The sequence below is a fragment of the Pantherophis guttatus genome, chromosome 14 (genome assembly GCF_059756535.1).
Source record: "Pantherophis guttatus breed Tessera chromosome 14, ASM5975653v1, whole genome shotgun sequence".
In the NCBI taxonomy this organism is placed as follows: domain Eukaryota; kingdom Metazoa; phylum Chordata; class Lepidosauria; order Squamata; family Colubridae; genus Pantherophis; species Pantherophis guttatus.
The window spans coordinates 2,016,979-2,044,972 of record NC_142076.1 but is presented as its reverse complement, the minus strand read 5'-3'; the positions used below and the strand labels follow the sequence as shown (position 1 = coordinate 2,044,972).

At 40.5% G+C, this 27,994-nt stretch overlaps 1 protein-coding gene across 6 annotated transcripts in view; it reads left to right on the top strand.

Annotated features, from left to right (window-relative positions):
* ARHGAP17 (Rho GTPase activating protein 17) overlaps window positions 1–27,994 on the top strand; it is a 73,407-nt gene that overhangs the window by 8,231 nt on the left and 37,182 nt on the right. For all 6 annotated transcript variants that reach the window (XM_087878804.1, XM_034420619.3, XM_034420616.3 and 3 more), the window contains exon 2: window positions 24,918–24,957. In XM_087878804.1, the coding sequence (XP_087734930.1) occupies window positions 24,918–24,957 (40 nt within the window). The remainder of the gene's footprint in view (window positions 1–24,917; window positions 24,958–27,994) is intronic.

Below are 27,994 nucleotides of genomic sequence, written 5' to 3'. Positions count from 1 at the left end.
CCTCATCATGTCCAGCAGAAGAGGCAGCTCCAAGTCCCATCTATTACCGTATTTAAAAAGGTTATCTAGGAGGGCCCAGGAAGCATGCCTGTTTGTGTTGCTGCCTTTGCCCTTTGCCCCCACCCCACATGAGATTAAAGTGGCCCTAACCCTGCTGGTCTTTCAGAAAGCCCTTAAAACCTGACTATTCCCTGAGGCATAAGGTCGGCAGAACAGGTAGTCCTTGGGTTATGACACAATTGGGACCAGGATTGCCCTCGCAAAGCAATGTGGCCATAAAGCGTGGTGTTACATGACCACATTGCTGGATGACAACAATCCTGGCAGTCCCAGTTGCCATTATAACCCCAAGGCGTACAGGTTGGTCGTTAAGCAGGAAGCAGCATAAGCCCCAGGGAAAGGATGGTTGGGGGGGGGGGGTTGTGTGGGAGGCTTGACACAGGCCAGGCACCAGAGCACAGCAAGGCTGGGGGAAGCTCCCACAGCACAGCATGAGAACAGGGAGCCTGGGGGATTTATCAGATAGACTTGTGACCTTCCCTGCTGGCCACCCCACTGATTTTGCTTGTGGGGAGCTGGCTGGGAAGGCTGCAAATGGCAGTCTTGTGACTGGGGTGCTGCAACCACTGTGAGAGCCAGTTTCCCAGCACCCAAATCATGATCACATGACCAAGATTGATCTGTGAAGGATGGACCGGTCATAAAATACCACTTGTCACAACTTTGGACAGTCGCTGAATAAGCGGATGGTAAGTTAGGATCACCTGCAGCATGAAGTCTGAGCAGTGTTGCTACTAAATGGATTATGGTTGGTTTTTTTCTTCCCTTGGTTTCCATCCTTTTTTGCTTTTCTCTTTGTTATATTTGTATCTCTATTTTTTGTTTTACTGATATTTTTAACTGCATCCCTTATCCAGAAGTGAGAGGAGCATTCCTATAAATTGAATAAAATATTTTATTGTTAGTTATATTTGTTTTTTTTTATATAAGAGTATGGGGACATCCCCCTTCTCCTCCCCCCTCATTTTTTTCTCTCTTTAAAGATCATTTTGTTAATTGTGTATCCTAAGAATGTAAACTAAAAATTAAATGTTGACTTAAAAAGAATAGAGCTGCAAAACGACAATATAGGTGTTTATAAAATGTAACTCTATATAACATCTTTTTGTGAAAAAAATCTCAAATGTATTATTGCAGCGTTTAGCTAGTGAGAAAGGATAATAAAGGAGCCGTGGCTACTTCTGCTGATTGCCGACTGCCTGTAATTTGGCAGTTCGATTCTGACCGGCTCAAGGTTGACTCAGCCTTCCATCCTTCCGAGGTGGGTAAAATGAGGACCCAGATAGTTGGGTGCAAGAGGCTGACTCTGTAAACCACTTAGGGAGGATTGTAAAGCAATGTGAAGTGGTATATAAGTCTAAATGCTAATGCTATAAACCAGGATTTCAGAAATATATTGTAGTTTCTTGGCAGAGGGAAGATTGTGCAGTGACACAGAGGTTAATGATGGAAAGAAGCTGATTCAGATGTTGGTAAAGGCATGGAGGATGTGACCAAGATTCTTCAAAATATAGAAACCCTTTGTAGAAGATAAGAAGATGGCACCATTTGTGTAACCAGGTATATGAGAGAGGAGACTAAAGGTTGTTGACTGCTGGCATCCCTCACAGTTGGTAGCAGTGGAATCAGGAGCTCTCGTGTTTACCTAGACTTTAATGGCCTGGATCAGTCTTTCTCAAGACTGGCAACTTGAAGATGTGTGGACTTCAACTCCCAGAATTCCTCATGCTGGCTTGGGAAATTGCCATGGGTGAGAAATGCTGAGCCAGATTTTCCACTGACAGCAGCTCATTTGTTGTGACTTAAAAGTTGCAGATTTTTTTCTTCAGCTACCTGCACACAGGCTCAATTAACTTTAGCGGACTTAATCCTGAACAGATATAGACATCTCAGCTCTTGGGACAATTTCTGTTGATTTTTGTGCAGTGTGCTAACCTGCCAAACTCCTATAATACATTTGGTTTTGACTGAAACAAGTTTAGAGAGTGAAAGCAAATCTTAGCTTACTGGGACCCTTTGCTTTGCTTTTATCTGTGATTTAAAAATTGATTGTTATCACCCTGGGGATCTAAGTAAATTAATTTTAGTGAGAGTGGAGGTTTAATAAAACAAGGTTTCTCTACATATGCAAATAGTATGTAATTAAGATTTGGAATTAGAAAACTCAGCAGATTCAACCCATCTCTCTCTCTCTCTCTCTCTCTCTCTCTCTCTCTCTCTCTCTCTCTCTCTCTCTCTTTTGTAAAAAGTATAGACTGGTCTAACTCAGAACCAGAAGTCACTGGGGGGAAGTACTGAGATTGGCAAGATGTTTCTTTCTTCCGTGCTGTTTTCCCAGATAAAATTGCCCCTTTGCTCTGCGCATTTAAGTAGAACTTTTTGGTTGCTCAGCTGTTGGGCTTGCACCGGGACTGCTGAATTCCCCCTTGCGAGAACATTTATTGGGTGACCTTGTGCTAATCACACTCTTAGTATAAGCTTTCTAGTTTAATACAGTTAATGAGATTAAAAGTGGCCATGCGCACAAGTTTGAACACATTGCATGAAAGTTTGGATATAAATGCAATCATTACAGAAAGTTTTGTGGCCAACTCTCCTCCATTAGGAGAAAATGCAAAGAAAATAAAACCTTTTCATCTTCTTCACTTACAGTATCTGTTTCTTACAAATTTAAAGATTGGAGTGTCTGAATATTCAAGTTAGCTGTGCTGGAAGATGTTCCAGCAGTTTCAATCCCTCTGCATTTGGGTACCAAGATGAAGAGCTGGTCAGTGGAGTGTTTTATTTAAAGCTTTAAAACACTTCAGATGCCAAGTTATCAGATTTGGCGTAGTGTCAGCTACTTGACTAGTTTTCCTTCCCCATTTTGTGTGTGATCTGGCAGTTCTATATTTAATTTGACCAAGGCTTGATTTGGCTTGTCAGGCATTGTTTTTCAAGATTCATACCTGATAACGTAATGACAGATTTTAACTCTGGGCAAATGCCTTGTTTTCGAGCTATGCTTTTATCCCATCCCTTCAAATAATCCATGAAGAAAAAACTGTTAAGCTTCTGTTTCTGGTTGGATTATTTCATTGCACTTCACTGTCTTGTCATGTCTATTTCTCATGATCTTCCTCTTTCAGGATGAGATGAATTGACTGACTGTGACTTGTTTAAAGCTTCACAGGGCAGGAGGAAATGGAAATGAACCTGAACATTTCTAGCTTTGAATTTGCTTCTAGAAGAATCTTTGAGTGGTGGGATTTGGCAGTCAGTTGATGCGAGAATTGGCCCCTCATATGTGTTCCTTCCTTTTTTTAAGCTGTGTGTGTGTGTGTGTGTGTTTGTGTGTGTAGCACAGAGAGATGAGTCATACTTGGAAGAGAAGACCTTGCTTTTATTAGGTCGTCTTCTAGAAATTGAGAGCTGAATAATCACATTTGATTTCAGCTTTTGGGCTTTTTCCCTTCCCACTTAGCTACATCAAAAGGGAACCTACTTTTCCTTCTGTGAGTTATGATGCACCCTCTGATTTTGAAGGGGGACTGGAACAGTTTTTGCAGCAAGTGATAGTCCAAGGTTATTAACTTGAGCCTCAAACATAAAAGCATGTTCTATTAATTTCACGTAGATATTCGTATACCTTTTTCAGGTATATTTGTGAAGTTTAGTGATGAATTGTTGATTTAATGTATCCCAGCAAAGTGACTTCAACAATCCCGAGCTTAGTCACAAGAATGACTATGGCAAAGCATATGCAGCATTGGTGGAGGAGAAAAAAAGAGGGGTTATAGTATATGTGAAAGAAGGAATAGATAGCAATTTAAAATATGTTGACACGATAGGGAGAACAGTGATGATAGAGTTGAAGGTCAACAGTAAAAACATTTTATTGGTGGTTATATATGCTCCAAACAGCCAACAATCAGAATTTTATAAAAATGTGGATGAGAAAATAATAGAACAGAAAATGGAAAACGTATGTTTGATCGGTGATTTTAATGCGATCATGGACATAAGAAAAGATTATAAAAGTGGCCAGAGAAATAAAAGTAAGAAAAACTTATTGTCTAGAACATTTAAAGACTTGGTAGAAGAGTTAAATATGGTAGACAGCTGGAGATTTTATAACCCGGAAATTAAAAATTTTACATACTATTCGAACCCACATAGGTCCTGGTCCAGGTTAGACATGGCATGGGTTACTAATACGTTGATGCCAGAAATAGAATCTGTAGAAATATTGTCTAATAAATGGGCGGACCATAACCCAATAATGTTAACATGGAAGGGATGGTGGAGAAAAAAAAGTAGATGGGCAATGAATACACAGCTTTTGAAAGAAAAGGAATATAAGGAGTACATGGAAAAGGAATTAGAATTGTTCTATAAGGAAAACACAAAACAGCACACCTCCCTACAAAATTTATGGGACACAACTAAGGCGTATGTAAGAGGCTTGACGATAGCCTATAATGCAAAATGGAAAAAAGAGAGGGAAAAGGGATGTCAATATTAACAGAGGAAGAAAAAGAATTATTAGATAAGGAAATTACTATGGGGGAGTTAAAAGAAGCATTGAAGAGACAAAAAAAAAAAAAAAACGCCGGGGACCGATGGCCTACCAATGGAGTTTTATAAAAGTTTAGGGGACTCACTAAATGAGATATTATTAGAAATATACAATGAGGCATTGACGGAGGCAAAGTTACCAAATACATGGAGGGAAGCATATATTTCCCTGATACCGAAAGAAGGAGCAGATACAACATTAATAAAAAATTATAGACCAATCTCCTTATTAAATACCAATTATAAAATTTTTATGGGCATAATTGCAAATAGGATGAAAAAAATACTAAATAATAGAATACATCAGGATCAAAACGGTTTCTTGCCTACAAGACAAATAAAAAATAATATAAGAATGGTAATAAATGTTTTAGAATACTACGAGCTGCATTCAGAAAGACAGGTAGCACTGATATTTCTGGATGCACAAAAAGTATTTGACCAAGTAAATGAGCTCAAGGTACTTTTTTCCATGTTTGGTGGCTTTGCACAGAAATAAAGAAATATTGGAAAAAAATAAAAACATGGATAATAGAAATAATAGATCAAGAAATTGAATTAGAACCAGAAGTTTTCTTATTAGGCATGATAAAAAGAAATATTAGAAAAGACATGAAATATTTAACACTACATATAATTACAGCAGCCAGACTGGCATTAGCACAATTGTGGAAAACATCGTATGCCAACAGATCAGGAAGTAATTCAAAAAATTTATACATGTGCAGAAATGGATAAATTAACTCTAGAATTAAAAGACAAGGAAGACTCAAAATATTTTATAGTATGGAATAGATGGTATAAGTGGATAAACCAAAGGAAAAAAGGGTAAAGATAAGAATTAGGGGAAATTCAAGCAATAAAGACTGCACCGTCAGATAGAATAGGTAAATAAGTCACTGTTTGTATATATGTGTTTATATAATCACATGTATTTAGTTTGTTAGTGTAATTGTGGATTGAAAATGTAATTTTATGATTGAGAAAATTTGTATATTTTCTCTTTTTTTAAAAATATTTTTAAATCTAATAAAGTTTGTTTTTTAAAAGTCAAAAAAAAAATGTATCCCAGCAAAGTGACTTCAGCAATCCCGAGCTTAGTCACAAGAAACCTTTGTGGAGAAAAATGTCCAGGCGATGAGACTCCGATAAGCTTGCTCTGTTCCCAAGGAAAGCAGCTGACCATCGGGGGAGAAGTGGAGAACTGGCCGGGCAGGGAAGAGGATGAGTGGGATGAAGGATGTCCTGGACTGAGTGACCACTGAAAAGAAGCCTCCATTAAGGCAGGGTTTGTTGTAGGTCTTACTTGTGGAGAACACAATGGAGGCAAATGACCAGCCACAAGATAGAAGCTCCGGCTTCTCAGGGTTTTCTGCCAAAGAAAAGTTGTACTGCTCTGCATCTCTTTAGGCCTGGGAATAAGCCCTGTTAGATGCAGTAGAGCAGAGGCCTCACAACTTGGCAACTTTAAGCCTTGTGGACTTCAACTCTCAGAATTCCCCAGCCCAGCATGGCTGATTGGGGAATTCTGGGAATTGAAGTCCGCAAGTCTTAAAATTGCAGTTTGGAGACCCCTGCAGTTGAACTTATCTTGGAGTAGAGCAAAAGAGAATTACAGTGTCAATCTTGCTCAGCCAGTTTCTCCATGGTACTTCCCTTTTCTGAAGATCATTTATCATCTTTGTCCATAATGGGGAAGATTGCAGAGCTAATTAGCAGGAATTTCTTTATTAGCCTTGCTAATAAATAATGGTTGTGTTTACAGAGAAATTGAAATAGTTTGCCTGACTGCTGATTAATTCCATTGTTTGCCTTCTCAACAAATGTTTTTTTTAAAGTTAGCTATTTTGTTAGTTCTGATATATTTGAAGCAGCTATCAATGTAATGGCTAGTAAGCTCATGAATTTCTTGGAGCCATAGAGTGATTTTAACAGGTTGTGTGATCTTAGTCAAGTTCTGGTCCTTTGAATAAACAGTGCTTAAGTAAACCATGATGGTTATAATGATCACATTTGCTTCTACATTTTAAATATTGGACTAGGGCTAGTATATCATGAGTGATGACAATAAAAATATGCTCATAAATTCTAAGTATTGCTTTTATATTTGTATTGTACTGATATTCTGTAAGTAAAAAAAGGTAAAGGAATGCCTGCAGATTTTACTCCGCTATTCATTGCCGACTCTAAGGGACGGTGCTCATCTCTGTTTCAAGGCCATAGAGCCAGCGCTGTCAGAAGATATTTCCACAGTCATGTGGCCAGCATGATGTTACGGAGTGCTGTTATCTTCCCACTGTAGTGGTACCTATTTATCTATTTGCATTTGCATGCTTTCGAATTGCTAGGTTGGCAGGTGCTGAGGTGAGGTGAGGACGGGAGCTCACCCAGTTGAGTGGCACTTGGGTCTCAAACCTGCGCTGCCAGCTTTCCAGCTGACCAGCCCAGCATCTTAACCACTGAGCCATCGTGCCACCCTATATTATGTAGACCTACTGTATAATTGGCTTTAATAAAACATTTGAGAATATCAAAGCCATTATTATTTAAAGGTACTGAGCAGCAGAAGTACTCTGTGTCCTGGGGCTGGATGTGTTCAGCACCATGCAAATTCCTTCTGCAGTTTTCTAATTACTTGGGTTGTTTAGTCTTGAATGCAGGTTTTGCCACAGCCATACCCAGGTCCAGAGGCCATCTGGTTGATCCTTGCTAATTGTAACAGTTCAGTTTCTCCTACTACTACAAAGAGTCATGCAAGTGCTGTGATTGCAGCCAAAGCCCAGAAAAACCTCCATTTTATTTAACTCATGGTTTTACCACAGATCCTATTGCTGCCAAGGAACAAAATGATTTTTTAAAATCTGTTTAATTATTGAAAACAATGAAAGATAAACACCGATTCAATATACTCAGTTATGCAATTTTACAGTAAAAGTGAAATTGTTTTCATAATTATGGAAAGTTTGAGAGAGAGGGAGGTTTTTACTATTATTTCTTTTGATCTGCAAAATTTATGAAAATTTATACTTTACATATTCTAATTTTGTTAACATTTATTATTAATACTTAAATCTGTTCTAGCCACCCACTCCCATGCACAGTTCTTGCAATAACACAACATACCATGTGGTTTTTTTGAAATTATGTTTCAGGAGGCAAGCTGTTTAATAGTCCTAAGGAATATTACTGTTTTCCTGGTGAATAATTACATTTAATTTCTTAAAAACTACTCTCCAAAAATTCCGTATTATATGATTATTGTCAGTGAAATGAACATTTCTTTTGTTCAGGACCTCTTTCTAGTATTTTGGAGAAATTAATAAAATTGGAGAATGTTCACAAGCTATAACCTATTGATTGATTGATTGATTGATTGATTGATTGATTGAAGAAGCGATAGACATCATGATCTCCGGAACGTTTAAAAGTTTAAAAATTTTATTTTAAAACTTGTGCTAAGCTTTCGTCAGCCCCTACCAACTTCGTCAGAGTATAAAAGTATTTATTTATTTATTTATCTATCAAAGAGATATTTATTTATTTATTTATTTATTTATTTATTTATCTATCTATCTATCAAATTTCTATACCGCCCTACTCCCGGAGGACTCAGGGCGGTGAACAGCCAAGATAAAATACAGATAATACAAACATTAAAAGTCCATTAAAATTATTAAATATTTTGGCCGAAACACAAATTAAAACACCCAATTTATAAACAAATCAAACGATTTAAAAATTTAAAAGGGAGAGTTAGGCCAGGCCAGCCTGCTGAAATAAAGTTTTGAGAGCACGATGAAACGTGCGCAGATCCGGGATCCTCCGTATCTCTGGGGGGAGCTCGTTCCAGATGGTAGGTGCCCCCACAGAGAAGGCTCTCCCCCTGGGGGCCGCCAGTACCATAAAAAGGTACCGTAGATGGGGATATAGCAAAGGCAAATTAAAACCATCAGGAAAATAAAAGATTAGGCTAACACCCTTACTTATCAGTCTTGTAAAAGTTGGCAAAACATAGTATTCATACTATTATATATAAATGTGCGTATGAAATACTGTATAACAACCAAGTTGTAACATAGAACTTACTCACTTCTATAAAATTTGATTTCCCACTGCCTTAGAAAACAATTGTTTTTATTAAATCTTTTTGTTAAAAAGATTAAAAGTTGTAATTTACTGGCCCTATACAACTTCTTATATAAAGGTCACTTAGTGTCACTGTTTTATAGTTTACAGTTTTTCTAAGTTATCACGTATCTTTTTAGTCTTTAAAATAATTGAGCCAAGTAGCTGGTACGAAATTGTAAACAAAGCGGTATTCTCAAAAGATGTCATTGATTGAGTTTACATGCTGCAGTAATTCATGGTTTGTTTGGTCAAAACTTGCTAACTAAACTACAGGTGACTGGGCTTCTATAGCACACACCAAGCCATCCACCAGTTTAGAAACTCTGATTGCTGAGTTCAGAATTAAACAAGCTTCATTGTGCATTCAAATTAGGATTCTTGAATTGGGATTTGAATGAGCAGAGTTTTTATTCTATTATATTTATTGGAGATTAATAAAGGAGAAAATTTGTAGCTCAGGGTTCAAACGAGGGTCCTTGGTGCTCTCTGAGCAAACTCTGGGAGCACCAAGGACCCCCCTTACTAGAGTTTGTGATAGACTTTTGTCTAACTGCAGACAAGGTTGTCTGGATAATCAGCTTAAGCCTGTTGTGTTTACTTGCCCATCCAGGGATCCATTGGGGTAATGGATTATACTGATGCTGACCTCTGAAATTGGTGTTTACAGCTCTGCCTCCCACAGCAGTTTCATGCTGATGTAGGCAGATGGGGCAGGTGGACTCTTGGTATCACTGAGAAGTTTGTCTCTCATTAAGAATTACACAACCAAGCGATACTTCATTGAACCATTTGCCTTCAGGCTGCCTAGCAGGCTTTCTTTAGGGAATAGCGATTTCCCGTGGTTTAGTAACAGAGCAAGCAAATAGCAAAAGAGCCACTTGGCCAGAGGTTTACATGCATCAAGACGCCTTCCTTGCCCTGAAATGAATAATGTCAGTTAGAAAACTCTTTTCTGGGGATGCTGAAACTTATGTTCCATTTTTAAAAAGGGACAAAAATCAAGCGGGTGATTTTTTTTTCCAGGTGAACCACGCAAAATTTCCTCACACTCGGTTTTACATACAGTCTTGTATATCAGGGGCATTCTACTTTGGCAACTTTACGTCTTGTGGACTTCAACTCCCAGAATTCCCCACATGCTTTGTCTCCCCTGAGCTGCTCCTTTGTAGCTTTGTACATTGCAGCATTTCAGCCTCCTAACGCCGTAAGTCCAGTGCTTCTTCCACTTGCCCAAAGTGGCCTCCACTCAGCCAGAACAAGAGCAGTTCCCTCTTTTTGGACGAGGGATGCTAGATGATGATGTTAATCTGACACCAAGAGCCTGTTTTCCAGAGCATCTTGACTGTGGGCCCCCTTGAGGTTTCCCTTCAGATCTCAGCCCCTCTGCAAATCATGGCTATGACAAATGTTATCCCCATTTGTGACTTTTCCAGCTGGCTTTTGACAAGCAAAGTCAAGGGGGGAAGCCAGACTCCCTTAATAACTCTGTGATTCAATTAACAACTGCAGTGATTCACTTAAAAGCTGTGGCCAAAAAAAAAAAAGGTTTAAAATGGGGCAGAACTCACTTAATAATTGCCTCCCTTATCCACAGAAATTTTGGGCTCAATTGTGGTTGTAAGTTTGTTAGAGTTTGCAGCAATCCAACCAGCACACAAGTAAATAGTTCAGCAGGATTCATGTATAAAAGAAACTTCTTTATATACAGTAATATAAAGCATGATGCATATATACAATACCCATGCAGCAGAAGCCAGAACCAGAACTCAGAATGCATTTCACTTACAATGGTACCTTCATTACTGTAACCAGCTCCCCAGTTATGTGAAAAATGTTTCTAGGTAGTCCTCAACTTTGTCAGTGTATGAGAGTTCATGAATTGGAATAGACATGGTAACAAGTCAGCCAATGGGGACTGTTTGGTGACCCAGACAGCTCAGAGCCTGGGCGTGGCTTAGCTTGACTGATTTGTATATAAGAGTTGCTTTGACCTTGCAATATAGCTTCTGTATTATATAGCTTATTCCGTGCCTGTTATTTAAAAATTAAATGTTTGCTGCTTTCTGGTATAGTGATTGTTCAAGTCCTTTGATTCTAGGATCATTCACTTGATAGTCAGCCTGGCCAATCTTAAGGCACAACCTCTGTTGTTTGGGAACTGGGAGTAGAGCATACAATTGCACGTGTTATTAGGTGCTATGTGATGCCATAAACCAGCTCTGACATGAAGCTGCTTGCTTTCCTCTCATATTTCATAAGCATAGAGCTAGGAGATTTCAATTAAGTGACCTCTGCTTTTCTGGAATTTAGGGATAAGACAGTTAGAGAACAATAGGGAGGCACTCTAACATGCTTGTAGAATCTGATTTACAACAATACCAAGAGCTTTCCGAGGCTTTTTTTTAAGTTGTAGGCATGAAAGCAGACAGGGATAAGAGAGGCCTTTGAAAACTTCATGTGACAAGATCTCTGTTGCAAACCAAGCTGAGCTGAGCTTTTTTCCAGAGCTAGTACGTACTACTCTTAACTCAAACCTGCACCAAGAATAGGAAACAGGAATGGCATCACCCATGAAAGGAATCAGGAAGATTAAGCCTTCTGTAAGAAGTGCCTTGGCAGCAGTTTGACTTTATAGCATTCAGTACAATCAAAGCAGGATGGCTGGCTGTGAATGCTGGCAGAGTGACTAGTTATACTGAAAATTATTTCCAAAGGCATTCATTTGTACAACTAATAGTTTTGTAAACTGTGCCCGTTTATTTCCTTTGAGAGACAGGTCTGATTCAGTGAACAGGGGAACTAACATAGAATTAGAATAATAGAGCTGGAAGTCTCCAGTCTACAACACAGTCCTTTCAACATTTCCAGGAAGGCAACACACCCATTTGCACTACTCAAGTGACCCTGGCAAGACAGATAAACCTCCAGGTGGCCTCAGCGACCCTGTAAAAAGGAATACAAATGACCAGCTGTCTTGCAAAAAGTATAAATCCATTCTCCACTATCCTTTCAGAGCTGAAGAAGCTTATTAGATGAGAAGCGAAACATCTTCAAAGAAAAAACAAAGTCAAGTTGCCTCTTGAAAAAACATCTTTGGGAGAGCTTGGAGGTCTTCTAATCCAACCTCCTGCTCAAGCAGGAGACCCGATACCATTCCAGACAGGTGGCTGTCCAATCTCTTCTTAAAACCCTCCAGTGGTGGTGCAACCACAACTTCTGAAGGCAAGGGTTCCACTGGTTTATTGGCACTTGCCTTCCTTTGTAGATTTAGAGCTGGAGGCAAATGTGGAACTTTATGAGACAGGACCCAGCTAAAGTGATGAGTCAGAATTGCCTTCCCAAAGTTTTTAAAGGATATGCATTACAATCTTATGCCATTAGTGCTTTCAGAGGAGGTTACCAGTCATTGGGGTACAAGGGAAAGAGTGGGATGTACTAGGTTCAAGGGTCATTCTAGGACTGGGGAGAACTAAGTTCAAGTCCATCTTCAGCCTTTGCAAAAATTTGACTCTTGGTTTTGCTTACCTCACAAATTCCCATTTTGATTGGGAAAATTGGTAGAAGGAATGCCGTTGAACCCCTGTGAGCCCTTGGAGGGAAGCATGCTGGGTGAGGAATTCTAGGAATGGAAGTTGTCACATCTTAAAGGCACCAGGTTTGAAAAACAGTGTTTTAACTAATAAATGACTATCTCTAACCCTGTCGTTGGGATAACATGAAGGGGATTCCCCTGAAAGCTGCCTTGAATTCCTAGAGCAGTTTCAATATATAAAATCAAATATATAAAGAAGGATGTGTGGGGAGGGGAAAAAAAACAAACTCTGGCATTTGTTCTTAAATTAGCCTGGTAATGAAAACCATTTGGATCTGGGAAGAGCAAAAAATGGCCTTTTCTCAGGGTGTGTGGAAGAGCTGGTGCTGTGACCTTCCTTGAATGTCCATCTGCTGAGGCCTCAGGAAAAGCCCCCTGCCTGCCTGCTTCGGTCCCCCCTGAGGGAGTTTATGTCTTTTCTTCTTCAAAGTGTAGCTTGTCTCAAGATGGCGTCAGCAGGGGAGGGGGGCCTTCAGTCTTCGTGAAAAGGAGGTTCCAGGGAAATTGTTTGCTGCTGCAGCAGCAGCTTTCTAAAGCAGGCTCTGAAAGGCATCGAGAAATTTGCTTTTTCGTCCCTCCTCCCTTTCTGGAAATCTTGCAGACTTTGGTGAGCGGGCTTTTCCTTGACTCCACCATATTGGCCTCCTTTACTGCCCTCTCCTTACAGTGTAGTTTTAGCTCCAGTCCTTATTCCTAATCCTGAGAATAAATTCACACATTTTTCATTCAACAGATTCTTGCTAGTTTATTCCAGTTTTAAGTTGACCAAAAAGACTTGCTTTAAAATTGATTTGATCAGAGAAGACATTTCCAAATCTCCCTTTTAATTCTTTCTGTATCTCTATCTCTACAGCCTTTGTTTTTTTTAAAAATATATATATTTCCAGTTTTGTTTTCATTTCCACAATAAAATATTCAGTTCATCTGACATCTGAATAATATAGAAACAACAAGCCACGGGCCTAAATTAAGATGCTGGGAAATCTAGGAATGGATTTCTTTAAAAGGTGTGGAAACTGGGTATTTTTTAAAAGATTGTCAGATTTGAAAGGAGTAGAGGCAGCGTTTAATGTTTAGGGAAAAAACCATCAAAGGGTTTTTTGGGAGAGGAATGGGTTTTTTGGGTGGACTGAAAATATCTCTGAAAACAAAGCAAAGAACAAAGAGCCAATAAGTAGGCTACGGTAGTTCTTTGGAACCTCTCTGGAATGACAAGGTGAGGACAGGAAATCACCCACATTGGTCCCACAGCTGCTCCTCATGAGGGGACAGCAGTACAGGGATCTCCTGCGCGTTTGAGCACTGGGAGACAATGAGAATAGCCATCTTGCCCACAACATCTTTTAAAGGGCACTTAAGTTTGCTAATCTCACCTGCTATTCAGTACCAGAAATTGATTATTAACTATTTTAAAGTTATTAGAGACCTTTGGAATGACAAGTTTGAAAATGCCAAGTGGCTTTGCCTTCAATCCTGAACAACAACAAAAAATTCAGTGTAACTCTATGCTAGGAATCAGGGTGGATTTGATTTAAATAGAGTTGATTTAAATCACAATTTAAATCATGATTTAAATCACTAGTAAAAAGGCTTGATTTAAATCAGCTCGATTTAAATCATAATTTTTAAAGAGCAACTGTCATCTCTGCTACTCCTTTGACCCACTGTTGACTCACCGATAGTCCCAGTGTTGCAGAATATACAGCCTCATGCTACATAACTAAGCTCCATTTCATGCTGAATAAACTAAATTATTTATGTATCTTAAATAGAAAACTATCTTACGATAGATTTTTACCCCCAAAGTTTTTTATTAAAATAAATTCAATAAAAATCAAAAAAATCCGATTTAAATTAAAAAAATCCGATTTAAATCAAAAAAATCTGATTATTTTTTTTTTAAAATCATTGATTTTTATCCACCCTGCTAGGAATAGAAGAGGACTAGGCCCTCTCTCTCCGTCTTCTGCCAACTACCGTCACTTGGCTGGTGCAGTTCCCGGTCACAGACTGGTTCTTCAAGGCAGGCTGCAGCAGCTCAGTGTAGGGTTGCCGTTGCTGTGGGAATTAAAGCAGCATCTGAGCCTGGATGACTTTGACTAGATTAGTTTGCGGAGCTCTGCACTTCACTTTTGGGAGTTTTAATCCAGTTAGAAAGATGGGTTTCTGGGAGCTCAAGGATGTGTGTTTGCTGACAGCCTGTCCGAAAGTTGTGTCCTTGTGTGTATCCCTCTTGCTTAGCAAGTCAAAAACCAGGCCGGATCTTGGAGATGTGGAAATGCGGAGTGCAGGGCCTCAAGGAGCAGGCCAAATGAAATGGAATGTTCTGAATAAGATTCCCCAGTCCTGGCAGAAGCCCTGCTGGAAAGACCAGCAGCTGCGAACTTTGTATTCTTTCTTGCTGCTTATCTCAGCATTAAAGGGACGTTAACTGAATGCCGGATTACTGGCACCTCCAACGCACTGTGATGTTTCCTGGTCATGCCTGTATGTTATCATTCATAAAAATTGTAGTACTAAAAATTAGGGTAGCAAAATCTATAATTTTCTAATATTCGTGCTTCAACAGGCTGAAAAGCCAGTTAAAAATGCAAGAAATGAACATGCTAGTAAACGCAGACTGTCAATCTACAAGCCATAAAAGCAGTAATACCTGGAACTCTTGGGAAATAAGGATGTATGGTTTTTATGCCTTCCTACAGTGCTGAACCAGCTCGACCAAACGTCTGGAGCCAGAGTCAGGCATGCAAATGTCAGTGCAATGAATACAGGTAGTCAGTTCGATTATGGTACTGAAAAAGGTGACATGACTGTTTTTCACACAGCCCTTGCGGCATCCCCATGTACACATGATCAAAATTTGGACGCTTGGCAACTGGCTCATATTTAGGACGGTTGCAGCACCCCTGGTTATGTGATCACCTTTTGCAACCTGCTGATAAACAAAATCAGTGGGGATCACTTAACAACTGTGCTACTGATTTAACAACAGCAGGAATTAACTTAACAACTGTGGCAAGAAAGGTCATAAAATGAGACAAAACTCACTTGACAAATGTCTCATTTAACATCAGAACATTTAGACTCAATTGTGGTCATGCATCAAGGACTACCTGTATGTCTTAGAGAAAAGCAATGAATAAAAGAAGCACAAAGGAGAGAACTAACTGCTCAAGGCAACTTATCTGCATCCTTGGTGGAAGATGACCATTGGGGGAGCTAGTCCCAGCTCTATGGAACTATTTCAGGGCAGAGGGGCACAACTCCAGCATAGCATATGGTTCCCAAAAGCCTCAGAGATATTCCAAAAGTAACAAGGGAAAGTTTATTAAACACATAAAGAAGTATGGATTTTTTAAATTAACTTATTTCCTTAAAGATGGTTTAAGCCACACTAAAAACCATGCACGATTCCATTTTCTCTTTGACAGCATGGCCAGCATGGAAAAAAAATCCTTTGGTTTACTCTTGCCTTATCTGGTAGCCTGCCTGACCCGTGCTTGTGGTTGGGGAATAAATGGCTACCTTGACCATGGGTACATGAGCAGCAGGAAAGGAGAAAGACTGGCTCTAAACTGCTGGATCCCAGACATTTACTTCTAAATTGAGATTACAGTGGGAAATCCACTTGAAGATGGAATTCAATGGAAGATTGAGATGGACAGCCATTAGTCCAGAATGGTATATAGGGCAGGGGTTCTCAACCCCCGGTCAGCACAGGTCCCCGTGCCAAAAACCCATCTGCACAAGCAAGCAAAGCCCCTTCCACAGGATGCAGGCAGCAACAAAACCACAGTCCCATTGGTCTGCGGAAAAACTTTTCTCCATGGAACCAGTCCCTGGTGCCCAAAAGGTTGCAGGCCACTGGTATAGGGTCTCCCATTTGAGAAGGGGGTTGGATTAGAAGACCTCTAAAGTCCCTTCCTATCCTGTCATTCTACGTTCCTTTAGGCACAGTGCCAGATGTTGCAAAAAGCAGAATGGATAAAAGAAGCAGCTGTTGTGGGAGAGCAGCAGCCAAAAAGCTTGTCTGGTTGGTGTTCCAGATAGAAGAGGCCAGACAGCTGGCTTTTGGCATTCAAATTGGCCGCTGTCTAGCATTGTGATGGTTTCATTTTGCACTCAGCTTCCTGGGCCCTGCTGGTATTTTTAAACTAAATATTATCTAGTTCCTCTCTTCAATTTACTTACTTTACTTTACTTTTATTTGATTTGTATACCACCCTACTCCCGAAGGACTCAGGGCGGTGAACAGCCAACAATAAAATACATACATACAAAATTTAAAAACAGAAATAAAATCGAATTAAATAGTTTGGTCCAGACAGATTAAAACCCCAATCAATTTAAAACAGATTAAATTTTGAAGATTAAAAGATATTAAAAAATATTAAAATATTAAAATTGTTTAAAAAGACGAGAAATGGAGTTGCTCCCTGAAATAAGACGTCAAACTTCATGCTTGTGCCTTCAACTTGGAGAGCCTCGTTCCCATGTGCATCTCTTAGTTTAGGAGGCTGTTGCTTGATGGCCCATTTTATTCTCCACATTCCTCCCCTGAAAAAAACTAGTGCTCTCAAAAGGATGACATGCCTTCCTCACCCAGTGCCATCAGATTCTGTTCTTGCTCAATTTTATGACCTTTGAATGACTTAATATACAATTCAGAATTTTTCTCTTTACAGATAGCCCAAGATTTTTTTTTATTTTACTTTTACCAAGATTTCACAACAGGCTTTGTGAAATTACACTTTCACATTTACTTTTTCTCAGGCATATCCGCTGACTCAGTACTTTGTTTGCAAAAGCATGCAGTGATTTTTAATTTGATTTCTGTTTCCTAGGTATCACTCAACCCACCAGTTTTACAGCATTAATAACTTTCTGTCCAAATTCATAGACAACCCTGTACTTCAGTTTCATGTGCAATACAGAACTGATTGGGAAAATGCAATTCACTTTGAATTCCAAAAGTGAAGGCATGGATATGCTTCGATCCAGCTCTGCTACAAAGTTTCTTGGGGGCTTCCATACCATGAAGTGCTTTTTAATATTGTCTTAATTGACCTTCCTCTTGGAAGAAGATAATGGGGAACAAAAAAGTTAGGGAAATTCTGCTGAGTTACTGTAATAAAATGTATGCAGAATGTCCTTGAAAACAATATCCATAGACCACTGATTCTAAATACTACATCCAAAATCTTGTATTACAAATCAAATTGCAAATACTTAAGAGTCCTGTTTGTTTTATTATTTTTTTTTCCCTACATGAGCCTTTGCACTGGTCTTTTTCAGTTTCTGCTATTTTCAGAATAAAAATTTGGCCACTGAATGTGAAAGTCCCCAACTAGAGGTCTTCTCCATTGCAATCGAGATTTAAAAAGGTTCCTCTTGGAAGTTCTCTGAGTATATTTTGAAAGTCTGGGTCAAGCCAAAAATTTTCCTATTTTCCCACGATGTTGTTTCTGTGACATTTTTATGCCCTGCTTAGCTGCTGTATTTCCTGCAGTTACTCAGTGGATTCTGTAAGGGGAAACAGTTCTAAATCAAGGGAATCGAAGAGACATTAGAATGCCCAATATTCAAGACGCTCTTAATTCTCAAGCCAACCTTTGGGTTATTTAGAGTGTAAAGGCTCACCAATTTTTTGTTCAGAAAATGCAGTGGATGAAATTACAACTGAAAGGCTCAGAAGGGGCCTGTCAGGCGTCCCCCAAGTTCCCATCCTGGATTTCTGAAGCCCTGCAGGGAACGTTCAGCTGTTTGGATGAAGAGGCTCCCACACCCCTTTTCCTTAGGCTGCCATTTGCACAGCTTGGTGGTCTGTGTTCAATTGCCACCCTTTATCTTGGTTTCTGCACAAGGCTTCAGGTGTTTCCATCTCTTCCTGCCTCTCCTCCCTGGCCTGGCAGCAAACCAAGTCATTGTACTGTGGGGAGGAGGGCACCTTCTCCCTTGAAGCCTGGCCTCCCCTGAAGCCTGGCCTCCCCTGAAGCCTGGCCTCACCGGGGCAGGCGAGAGGGCTTTCTGGGCTTCCCATCTAGTAGCTCCACCCACACACACACAGAGAGAGAGAGAGAGAGAGAGTAATGGGGGTATGGTTCTGTGAAGGTTTCATATTCACTGTTTTTGATCATAGGTCTTCTGTTTGCAGTTTTAGTCAGTTTTATGTTTTCAGCTTGTAGCCCCTCCATTGGATGCAGTTTCATTCAAATCCTCTTCCAGTGTGTGCATCCAAGATACACACACACACATACACACAAGCAATAAGAATGCAAATTGTGATTAAAAGACAGGAGGGGAGGGAGCCGGATGCACAGGGAAGGAGGTGGGATCTACAATTGGTCCATCAATCACTTCCAGCATAATACTTCCCTACTGGGTCCCCAGGCCAATCAGCAGAAGTTCAATGGGTTGAGGATGTTCCAAAGGACCTCCATCATGGCAGAGAAGGCTTTTGTCCTGGACCTTCATCACTGGAAGCTTTCAAGAAGAGACTGGACTGCCATCTGTCAGAAATGATGTCTCCTGCTTGGGCTGGGGGTTGGACTAGACGACCTACAAGGTCCCTTCCAACTCTGTTAATCTGTTACCCTGCCAGCCGGAATTCCTTAACCGACAGGATGCACAGCATGCTTCCTCTGCCAGCGTGAGTCTGGTCTTCCATTGGGATATCCTGGTGCTCTCTCATCCAAGCACTAACCATGTCATGGCTACTTAAAATGTTGAGATCAATTGTGTGTTGATATCTAGCTGGGCTTATTGCACTTGGCCATATGAAAGCATTGACTTAAAAAAAAACCCCAGTTACTCTGGACACCATAAACTTTCATTTATTCTTCCATCTCAACCAAATTAACAAATGGCTTGCAGCGGTTCCATACAGATGTTAAACAGCAGGGAAAGAGAATCAGTTCCTTTGAGATCCAGCAGGTGAGAGCTCACCAAGTTGTCTTCTCCCTCTATTGCTACCAAATAACGCGCCACTTTAAGTAAGATGTTGCATAGCAATCTGTTCAAGCCACACGGTGCCAACATTCAAGACTGCAGGTGCAGCCCAACAGCAACTAATTGAAAGCAAGCTTTTTCCACCTGAGCAGAAAGGAGACTACCCAAGCAGCAGAGGAACAAAAGATCAGCTCCTAATTGACAAGATGGTTTTGGAAAAACTGCAAGAGAAGGAAGACCAACTTAAATGTGGCTTGGATTGATTACAAGAAGATCTTCCTGCGATATGTTTGAATAATCAAGTGCTTAGAAATAACAGGAGTCAGTAGAAACATCAGAAGCTTTGTACAAAGATTGATGGCCCAATGGAAGACATAGTTGCAGGTCAACAGTGTCAGAATGGGAGAGATTAAGAGAGGAATGTTCTTGACTCACTGTCATCACTACTGTTTGTCATTGCACTGATTCCTCTGTCGCCATTACTGAACAAGTCAGGCCGTGGCTAACAATCATTAAAAAAACCATCTGGCAGCCTATTCCACCTCCTTTATATGGACAATTTGAAGCTGTGTGGAATAAAACCCTCAGAAGTAGAATCATTGCTCATCACTGTCTGTATGTACAGCCAAAATATTTCAGTGGAGTTTGGACTGGACAGATGTGCCACCCTTTTCATCAACAGAGGAAAAATAGTGAAAATTGAAGGAATCAAGGTTTCCTGTGGAAATATTATCAAAAGTCTGGATGAAGACAACCACTATAAATACATGGGCAGCCTTAAAGCTGACAAATACAGATATAGTGAAGTTATGAAGAAGCTTAGAAGCGAATACATGACAAAGTAGCAACAGTGGTGCATTGGAATACCTGCAAGAAATACCATTTACCTGCAAACAAGAATCAGTGGGACCACAAAATAGATAAAATAGATAAAGGGAGAAGCTAAAGGGATGTGGGACTTTAAAGTTCAAACAGATAAGCACCTGTCATGTAACACTCCAGTGGCCAATAAAACAGAAAAGTCATAACGATACCTGAAGGCAGCAGAAGAGAAGAGAAAGAACTCGGGAAAACCACAAAATACAAATATCTGCAGCTAGAACGACTACAGCAAAGGAAAGCAAAGTTGTCCCAGTAGTGACGGGCCTTGGGTCCAATCCCAAAGCAACTGGAGCACCACTTTTGAACACCGTCAGCACTGACAAATTCACCATTGGTCAGTGGCAAAAGGCAGCTTTACTTGGAACAGCTGACCTCCTGTGACATACCTATAGCACTAGGAAGGAACATACTGTATATCTGCCTGTATCCAAGGTGCTTGGGAAGGACTCGATGAGTGGATAAAAATGCCAAATCCAGCCTAAACACCTGAGCGACTGATGATAAAATAATGAGAGCCTGTTTTGTGTGGTGGCTAAGATGCTGGCCTAGAAAGCAGGATGTGGTGAATTCTAGGTCTCCCTTGGTCAAGAAAGCCAGTTGGGTGACTTTGAGCCAATTACTCCCTCTCAGCCTAACCCACTTAGGGTATCTAAGAGGCAGTATTAGGTGTGTTCTCTGCAGTAGTCATAGTAGTAGCAATATAGTGTTCCTCAGAATAGGATGCAGCTACAAGCATCTACTATTAAGATCCAAGAGCTGCTGACAGCAAATAAATGAGCAGGGCTGCAAACATGCCCATACCAAAGCTCTACAGTCCTGAAATGAAGACAAGGTTACAAGCAGAGTCTTCCTCAAAACCCTTATTCCCTCCCTCTAGCCAACTTCATCTGTGTTGAAGGGAGGAAGAGGAGGACTGTTGAGTCCTTGGTGCTCTTCCAGTTGGGTTATTTTGTTGCAGTTGTTTCATTACCCAACTAGGTAATATCATCAGTGCTAATGAGAGAGGGGTTTACTCTCATTTATGTACAAGTGACTTGCCCTGTCAGTGTGGGTAGGAGTGTTCCTGGTGGTTCCTTGATTAAGCTGCAGTTTGCTGTTTGATAGCTTGTCTGAGTTGGTAGCTCCTTGATCGGGGTATTGTTGACTGCTTGATTGTTGGTCTAATACTAGCTTTCTGACTGCTTATTTGATTTGATTGCTATTATTACAGTTTCCTGATAAGAAACTATTTGTTAAGTATCAGTAATCACAACATTAGTCTTATAAAAGTGATTCTTGAATTGCAGTACCAACAGCATCATTGATAGGAGATGTAAGAGAAATTGACCACACATTATTTCCTACATTTGCATAAAGCCATGTCTGATGTAAAAACCTAACTGGACTTAGGTTAATTCTGTAAACTCTTCAGTTAAGACTCTATTTTTCCAAGACTGAGTTCTGGAGAGATGCAGAATGCATGGCTCTGGGTGAGATGGATTGAGATTTTCACTCTTTTAGCATTGGATCAATTCTGGCACACGTATCTGGCAGCTTGGTTGCTTTCTGCCTTTGCCAGATACTTGCTGACATTCTGGAGTTCTACCAGTCGAGCAGCTGAGTGGTTTCTTAACCATGTAAGCAGCTGATCAGTTGGCTTTTCTGTATTTGCTGGGGAAAGCCTCTTAATATTTACAGAACGGTTCTCTGCATGCTAATGGCGTCTCTTTCTCTTTTGATCTGGCAATAGGCACACCTTATTTGTACTCTTAGCAATTACAAAAGTATGCGGGGAACTTCCTTGGTGTTTTAACAATTTGTCTGTTTCCAAAACAGCATATTAGGGATGCTTGTACAAGTCAACCACTTGTATGATTTTGAGACTGAAAGTTACATGCTTTTCTGGTTAGTCATTCTTTAGGGGAAGAGAATACTCTGTCGTACCATTTCAATGTAGTCTGTGCTCTTCTTCTTCTCAACATGTTTGTTCAGATACGTGGGATGCTTTCAGGACTCTGTGCTTGTGATTGTATCCTTGGATAACACTTCAAAGTATGCTTCCTACACATAAAAGTAGATCTGTTGGCTTCAGCGACGCTCCTAACTTGTACATCGTGCAAAATGTTTTTTGAAAGGATGGTGGTGCTTCCAGAATCGCGAGAGAACTCTGCATTGCCTTGTGAGATTAATCTAAAGAGCTTGGCCACTAGAAAAACTTGTTTTTAATGAACTGCCAGTGAGGTTATTGAGATGTTCTCTTGCTATCATACAGATGGAAGCAATTTGACGTCTGTATGTCAGTTCTTATAAACATTTTTGTTCCAAAACAGGTTTTACATATTTTTGAAAGAGGTTATTTCTACTAACTCACATTCCAAGTGCCTCGTGTGTCAGAGTCTGAGAGAGATGATTTGTGAGAAATTTAACTTTGGATTAATCCTTCTGGGGAAGAGGAGGACAGCGGATGTCCTTAAAGCCAAGCCAAGGCTTGCCTTCTTTTATTGAGCTCTGAAGAGACCTACTTTCCAGAAAAGTTACAATAGCTATATTTTGTTTCATCAGGGTCCAGCCAGTGTTGTAATTCAATGGCAGCATTGTATTATTTGATAAGAATCTTTTGCGAGGCTTGCTTTCCTTTTGAGAATTACACTTTCTGTAGTCTAATGTTACATTTGCTAACCAATATTGGGGGGGAGTAGTGGGACGTCATAAAATCTAGCAGACTTGATGGCTGACAGATGCAGCAGTGAGTTAGAGTTAGATCAGATGCGCTAATGAAGTTAGTGAAGGAATCAGGTGGAAGCTCCCCACTTCCCAGGCTGTAAGTAACTGAATATGGCAGACAGTTAATACTGTTTTGAGGGAAGGTATCACGTTGCCTACCTTAAGGTAGGGAGGTCTGTTGTGCCCGGTCCTGAAGAAACCCACCCATGATTTGGCCACTTTCTCCCAATCTTCAATTTTCCCTTTTTATGGATGATTGTCAAGAAGGTAGCAGGACATCGGCCACAGAGGATGCTAGAACAGGTGTATTGTGTAGATTCCTATCAGCCCAGATTCAGGCATGGTCAGGGCATTAAAAGGACTGGATTGCTCTAAGCAATTATTGTTGTCAGGACCTTGATTTTTAATTGTGTGCAACACCTGGTCCTATTATACTTCTGAGCAATATTCGTAACTATCAACTGCAGTAGCCTTCTGGGTCACCTGCAACGGCTGGAGGTTGGAAGCACTTGAGTTATGGTGCTTCCATGCCTACCTGAGCAGGCAGTTTCAGTCAGTAGTTACAGGAAGGATAGGCTATAATCCTTGATTTCTCCAGAGGGGTATGGGAGGGGTTCCATAGGACTCAGTGCTCCCCCATGTAATTGAACATCTGCATGAAACCAGTTGGGAGGGGTCACCTGGTGGCACAGCGGTTAGAACACAGTATCACAGACAAACTCGGCCCACAGCCCAGAGTTCAATGCTGACAGGGCTCAAGGTTGACTCATCAGCTTTTCATCTTTCCAAGATGGGTAAAACGAGGAGCCAGATTGTTGAGGGCAATATGCAAATAATGCCAAGACTGAACACCACCCAAAGAATGCTGTAAAGCACTATGGGGAGGTATATAAGTCTAAGTGTTGTTGCTATTGCTGTTTATATCGGACATCATTTGTATGCTGATGCCGTCCAGCTATGCATTGCCAGTCCAGGTCGAACTGGATCTGCTGTAGAAATCCCCAACTGGAGATTGTCAGGGTCAAAATGGAACTGCTGTGTGTCAACCAACATCTCTGCAAACTGACAACATCATTCCCTGGAGTTACTCTAGATAGGGGAGGGGAAAAATTGGTTCATGACTTGCAGTCCTGATGGATTTGTGGCTCCCATTCAAGCAACAAGTGGGTTGTAGCCAGGACCTTGTGGATTAGCTGAATGAAACTCTCTTCCGCAAGTGTTCGTTCACAGGTGTTCTGCCACCATCACCTTTTTACTACCATGTGCAAGAATTTAGGAATACAGTGCCTTTGAACACAAACCTAGGACGATGAGTCCTTCCTTCCACCAGGAATATCCACCTTTGGCTCTTCTCCAAGCTGTTGTGGTTCAGCAGTGAATGTTAGTGAAGGAGTTGATATTAAACAGTTGGAAACCTGAAACCCATAACCCTTTTATGGGTATCATACATACATCGATTCGATTTGTTTTAATATAAACTTGAAACTGAACTCAAATAAAATAAGAGATTCTGCTGTGCTTGATATATATCATTTTAAGGACAGGGTGCTTACAGTTTAAAACACTCCCCTGAACCAGAAAAACTTTGCTGGAAGCACCGTGTTCCCAATTTTAAAAGGCAGAAAGATGGAAATACTGAAAAAACTCTAAAGTGCTGATATGGTTGAATTCTTAAATTTAAGTTTCCGTAATGGGCACTGGAAGAGAGAGAAAAAAAACACTGGCTGGAAACAAGGAGCACAAGTGGAGTTCAGAGGCTTCTGTGAAAATCTGCTGGTTCCCAGGGAAATTGCAAATCTCTGCATAAACAACTTTAGTTGGGGCCATCTGGAAAGTTAATAGGAAGAAAAATATTACCATCATTCTCTTGATTAAGTGACTAAGATAAAGATTTTATGATATCTGATGCTTATGTATCACCTGTGATAGAAGCACACTGCTTTCATAATCAACAGGATTACTATTTCTAGATAAAATCCATGTTTGGTCTACCCTGCTTACCTTAATGTGTACAAAAATGCTCAGTGTCTTTTTCCTTCTTTTACAGAGCTGAGAAAACTGAAGTCCTCAGTGATGACTTGCTACAGGTAATTAATTAATGGTTCTACTTAAATTCCTGTAATAAGGCTGCCTTTAGGAATTTTTATTGCTGCTTTTTAGAAATGTGGGAAGTGGGAAAAGCAAGTATGTCATTTAAAGACAGAAGAGGTTTTTTTCAAATTGCACACCAGCGGAAACAGGGTTAAAAAATGTTAGCTGAGTCTAAAGCTGACGAGAAAGTGAGAAATAACTGTTTTGAATCTTATTGGTTTATTGTAGAGTGAAATGTTTTGGTGTTATTGGAGCATGAAGATGTGTCTCTACCCATTTGGAAAAAAAACGCATTTGCAAATGTATGTTACAGTGAGCAATTTGGAATTTTGTTCTTCAGTATTTTTTTTCCTCAAAAAATGTACTCGTGTGTTCCCCAGAGGAGGATTGTATTATAAATATTGTTCTTCCTTTCTTTTTATCCTCTCATTTTACTACTTCTGTTAAGCTGCACCAGGATAATGAACTGGCATTTAAGATGTACACATCTGTAGATGTGAATATTACAATATTCCTTTTTGTGGATAAACAACATTATGTGATATATAGAAAATGAACAAGTAAGTAATAGTGAACCAAAGAAATTATAGGTGGTTTAACAGTCACTTGCTCAAACTTACAACTGCACTGAATGAGTGGAAGTGATGACTTGTTCTGGTATTTACAGCTATCGCAACTTCTCTGTAGTCACAACATTCTGCAACTTTCTTTGCTGGCTTCCAACAAAATCAAAGGGGAAGTCGCAAATGGTTCTTTCTTCTACTTTCGTTTTCAGTCCACACTCATTTGGCACTCATTTATTCTTTATCTCTTCATTTGGTTTTTCTTGACATGCCCAACTCTGACTTTCATATTGTAACTAGGTAGAAGCACATCTTTATAGGCAGCTATTTTTGCTTATTTTAACAACATTTATTTCACAGAATAGAGCAAAGTGCCATTCTGCCGGCACTTGCACGTTTTCAGAATTCTTCATTTATTTTCCCACCATAATAAACCTTCTGCCAAGATACAGAACAGTCGCCTAATTAACAACCGGGGTATACCAAATATCCACACACACAGAGAGCAGATTCTAAACTTCACAAGCGACCACTCCACTGCACGTAAGACCCTTTCCAAAAGAGCCAGAACACAGTGCAGCACCCAGCCATTAAGAAAAGCAGAAGAGAAACATCTTTTTGATGTTTTTCTCCACAATGGCTATCCAAAAAATTTCATAATACAATCCTTGTCATCCAAACCCCGACAAAATACACAGGCAATCATAATACAAAACATCAAGGGAACATCCGAAATGGCTGCCCGAATACTGCAGCCCCTAGGAATAATGATAGCTCACAAACCCACATTTACACTCAGAAAAGAGCTATCTAAAGTCAAAGACAAAAGACAACAGCAACATAGTATACAAAATCGATTGCAACAATTTTAACCAGTTCTATGTGGGACAAACAGGAAGGCAATTGAAAAGGAACATCAACTTGCTGTTAAACAGCACAACCAAAAATCCTTGATCTCAAACCTCATTGATGATAAACAACACCAGTTTAATTGGGAAGGAACAAAAATCATTGGCCATGCAGGCACCTGCCACATATATGAATTTATGGAAGCCTGGTATTTTACCAAAGGAGCAATTAACAAACACATTGATCTAGATCCAGCGTATGGATACGTAGGAAACCAGGCCATTCAAACGAACAGTCAACAAGAGAACCAATCAGTTGTTCAGAATTTAAATGTAGCTCCGAACAAACAACCAATCACACGACCAACTGACCACAATGGCACGCAAGACATTTATAAGCTAAGGAGAATAGGACAAGAAAATATTGCTGATGCTGTTACCTAGTCTGGTAACGAAACGTTCAGAAGCTAAATTGAAACAAGCTTGGAGAGCGAACCATGGCCAAATTCTAAAACCCGAGCTACAAGTATTTTCTATTATTTCAAAATCATCTAATTGCTCTAGTTTATCATTGTTATTACCGTGTTTCCCCGAAACTAAGACCTCTCCGGATAATAAACCCAATTGGGCTTTTCAGCACATGCATTAAAATAAGCCCCCTACCAACTACTCACACACATGCGCAGCCGTTTCTGCCATTTCCTCTGGTTGCTTGCCGCACAACCAAAACGAGTTGAGGAGGCGAGGCCAGAGGGAGGGGAAGGGGGGGACATGCCCTCCACTCCCTGTTCTTCACTGCTGCCCTGACATGTCCCGCCGCTGCCTCATGGAGCAGGACTCTGCAAGGCTTATTGTGCCGGCTCCATGCGTCTCGCTTCTCCCCCACCCCACCTGTCTTTGTGACACTCATCGCACCGTCACCTCGTGGAGCAGGACTCTGCAAGGCTTGTGCCCTTGCATGCACGAATGGCAGCACTGCCGCGAGGTTTGACATACCGGCGCAGCCATGAGCGGCAGGGTGCCAGATGTGCCGGTATGATGAAGCTCGCAGCAGTGTTGCCATTCATGCATGCAATGGCACAACAAGTATTGCAGAGTCCTGCTCCATGAGGCGGCGGCGGCCAGCCACTCGGTCAGCGCGAGGAACAGGGAGGGGAGGCAGCAGCAATGACGGAACATCCAGTCCCACACTCGCCGCCTCCTCCACCCCCAAAATAATACCCCCCCCCCGATAATAAGGCCAAGCCCTTATTTCGGGTTTCAAAAGAAAATAAGACCCTCTCTTATTTCGGGGAAAACACGGTATGTGAGTTGCCATTGTTCATTTTTCCTGTTGAACTCAACTGTATTGGTTTTGCATACATTAATTCTCAGATCCATACTCCTTATTCTATCTAATATTCCCTGCAAATCATTTAGTTCAGGCGTGTCAAACTCACAGTGTCACGTTGTCGTCACGTGACACATCATGACTTTTTTCCCTTCGCTAAAAGAGTGGGCGCGTGACGCATCCAGCCCGCGGGCAGCGAGTTTGACAGCCCTGATTTACATCCTCAGTCATAACATAGGATCAGCTGCATACAAGAGTACACACATATTTGCATCCCCAACCAGTGTGTTTC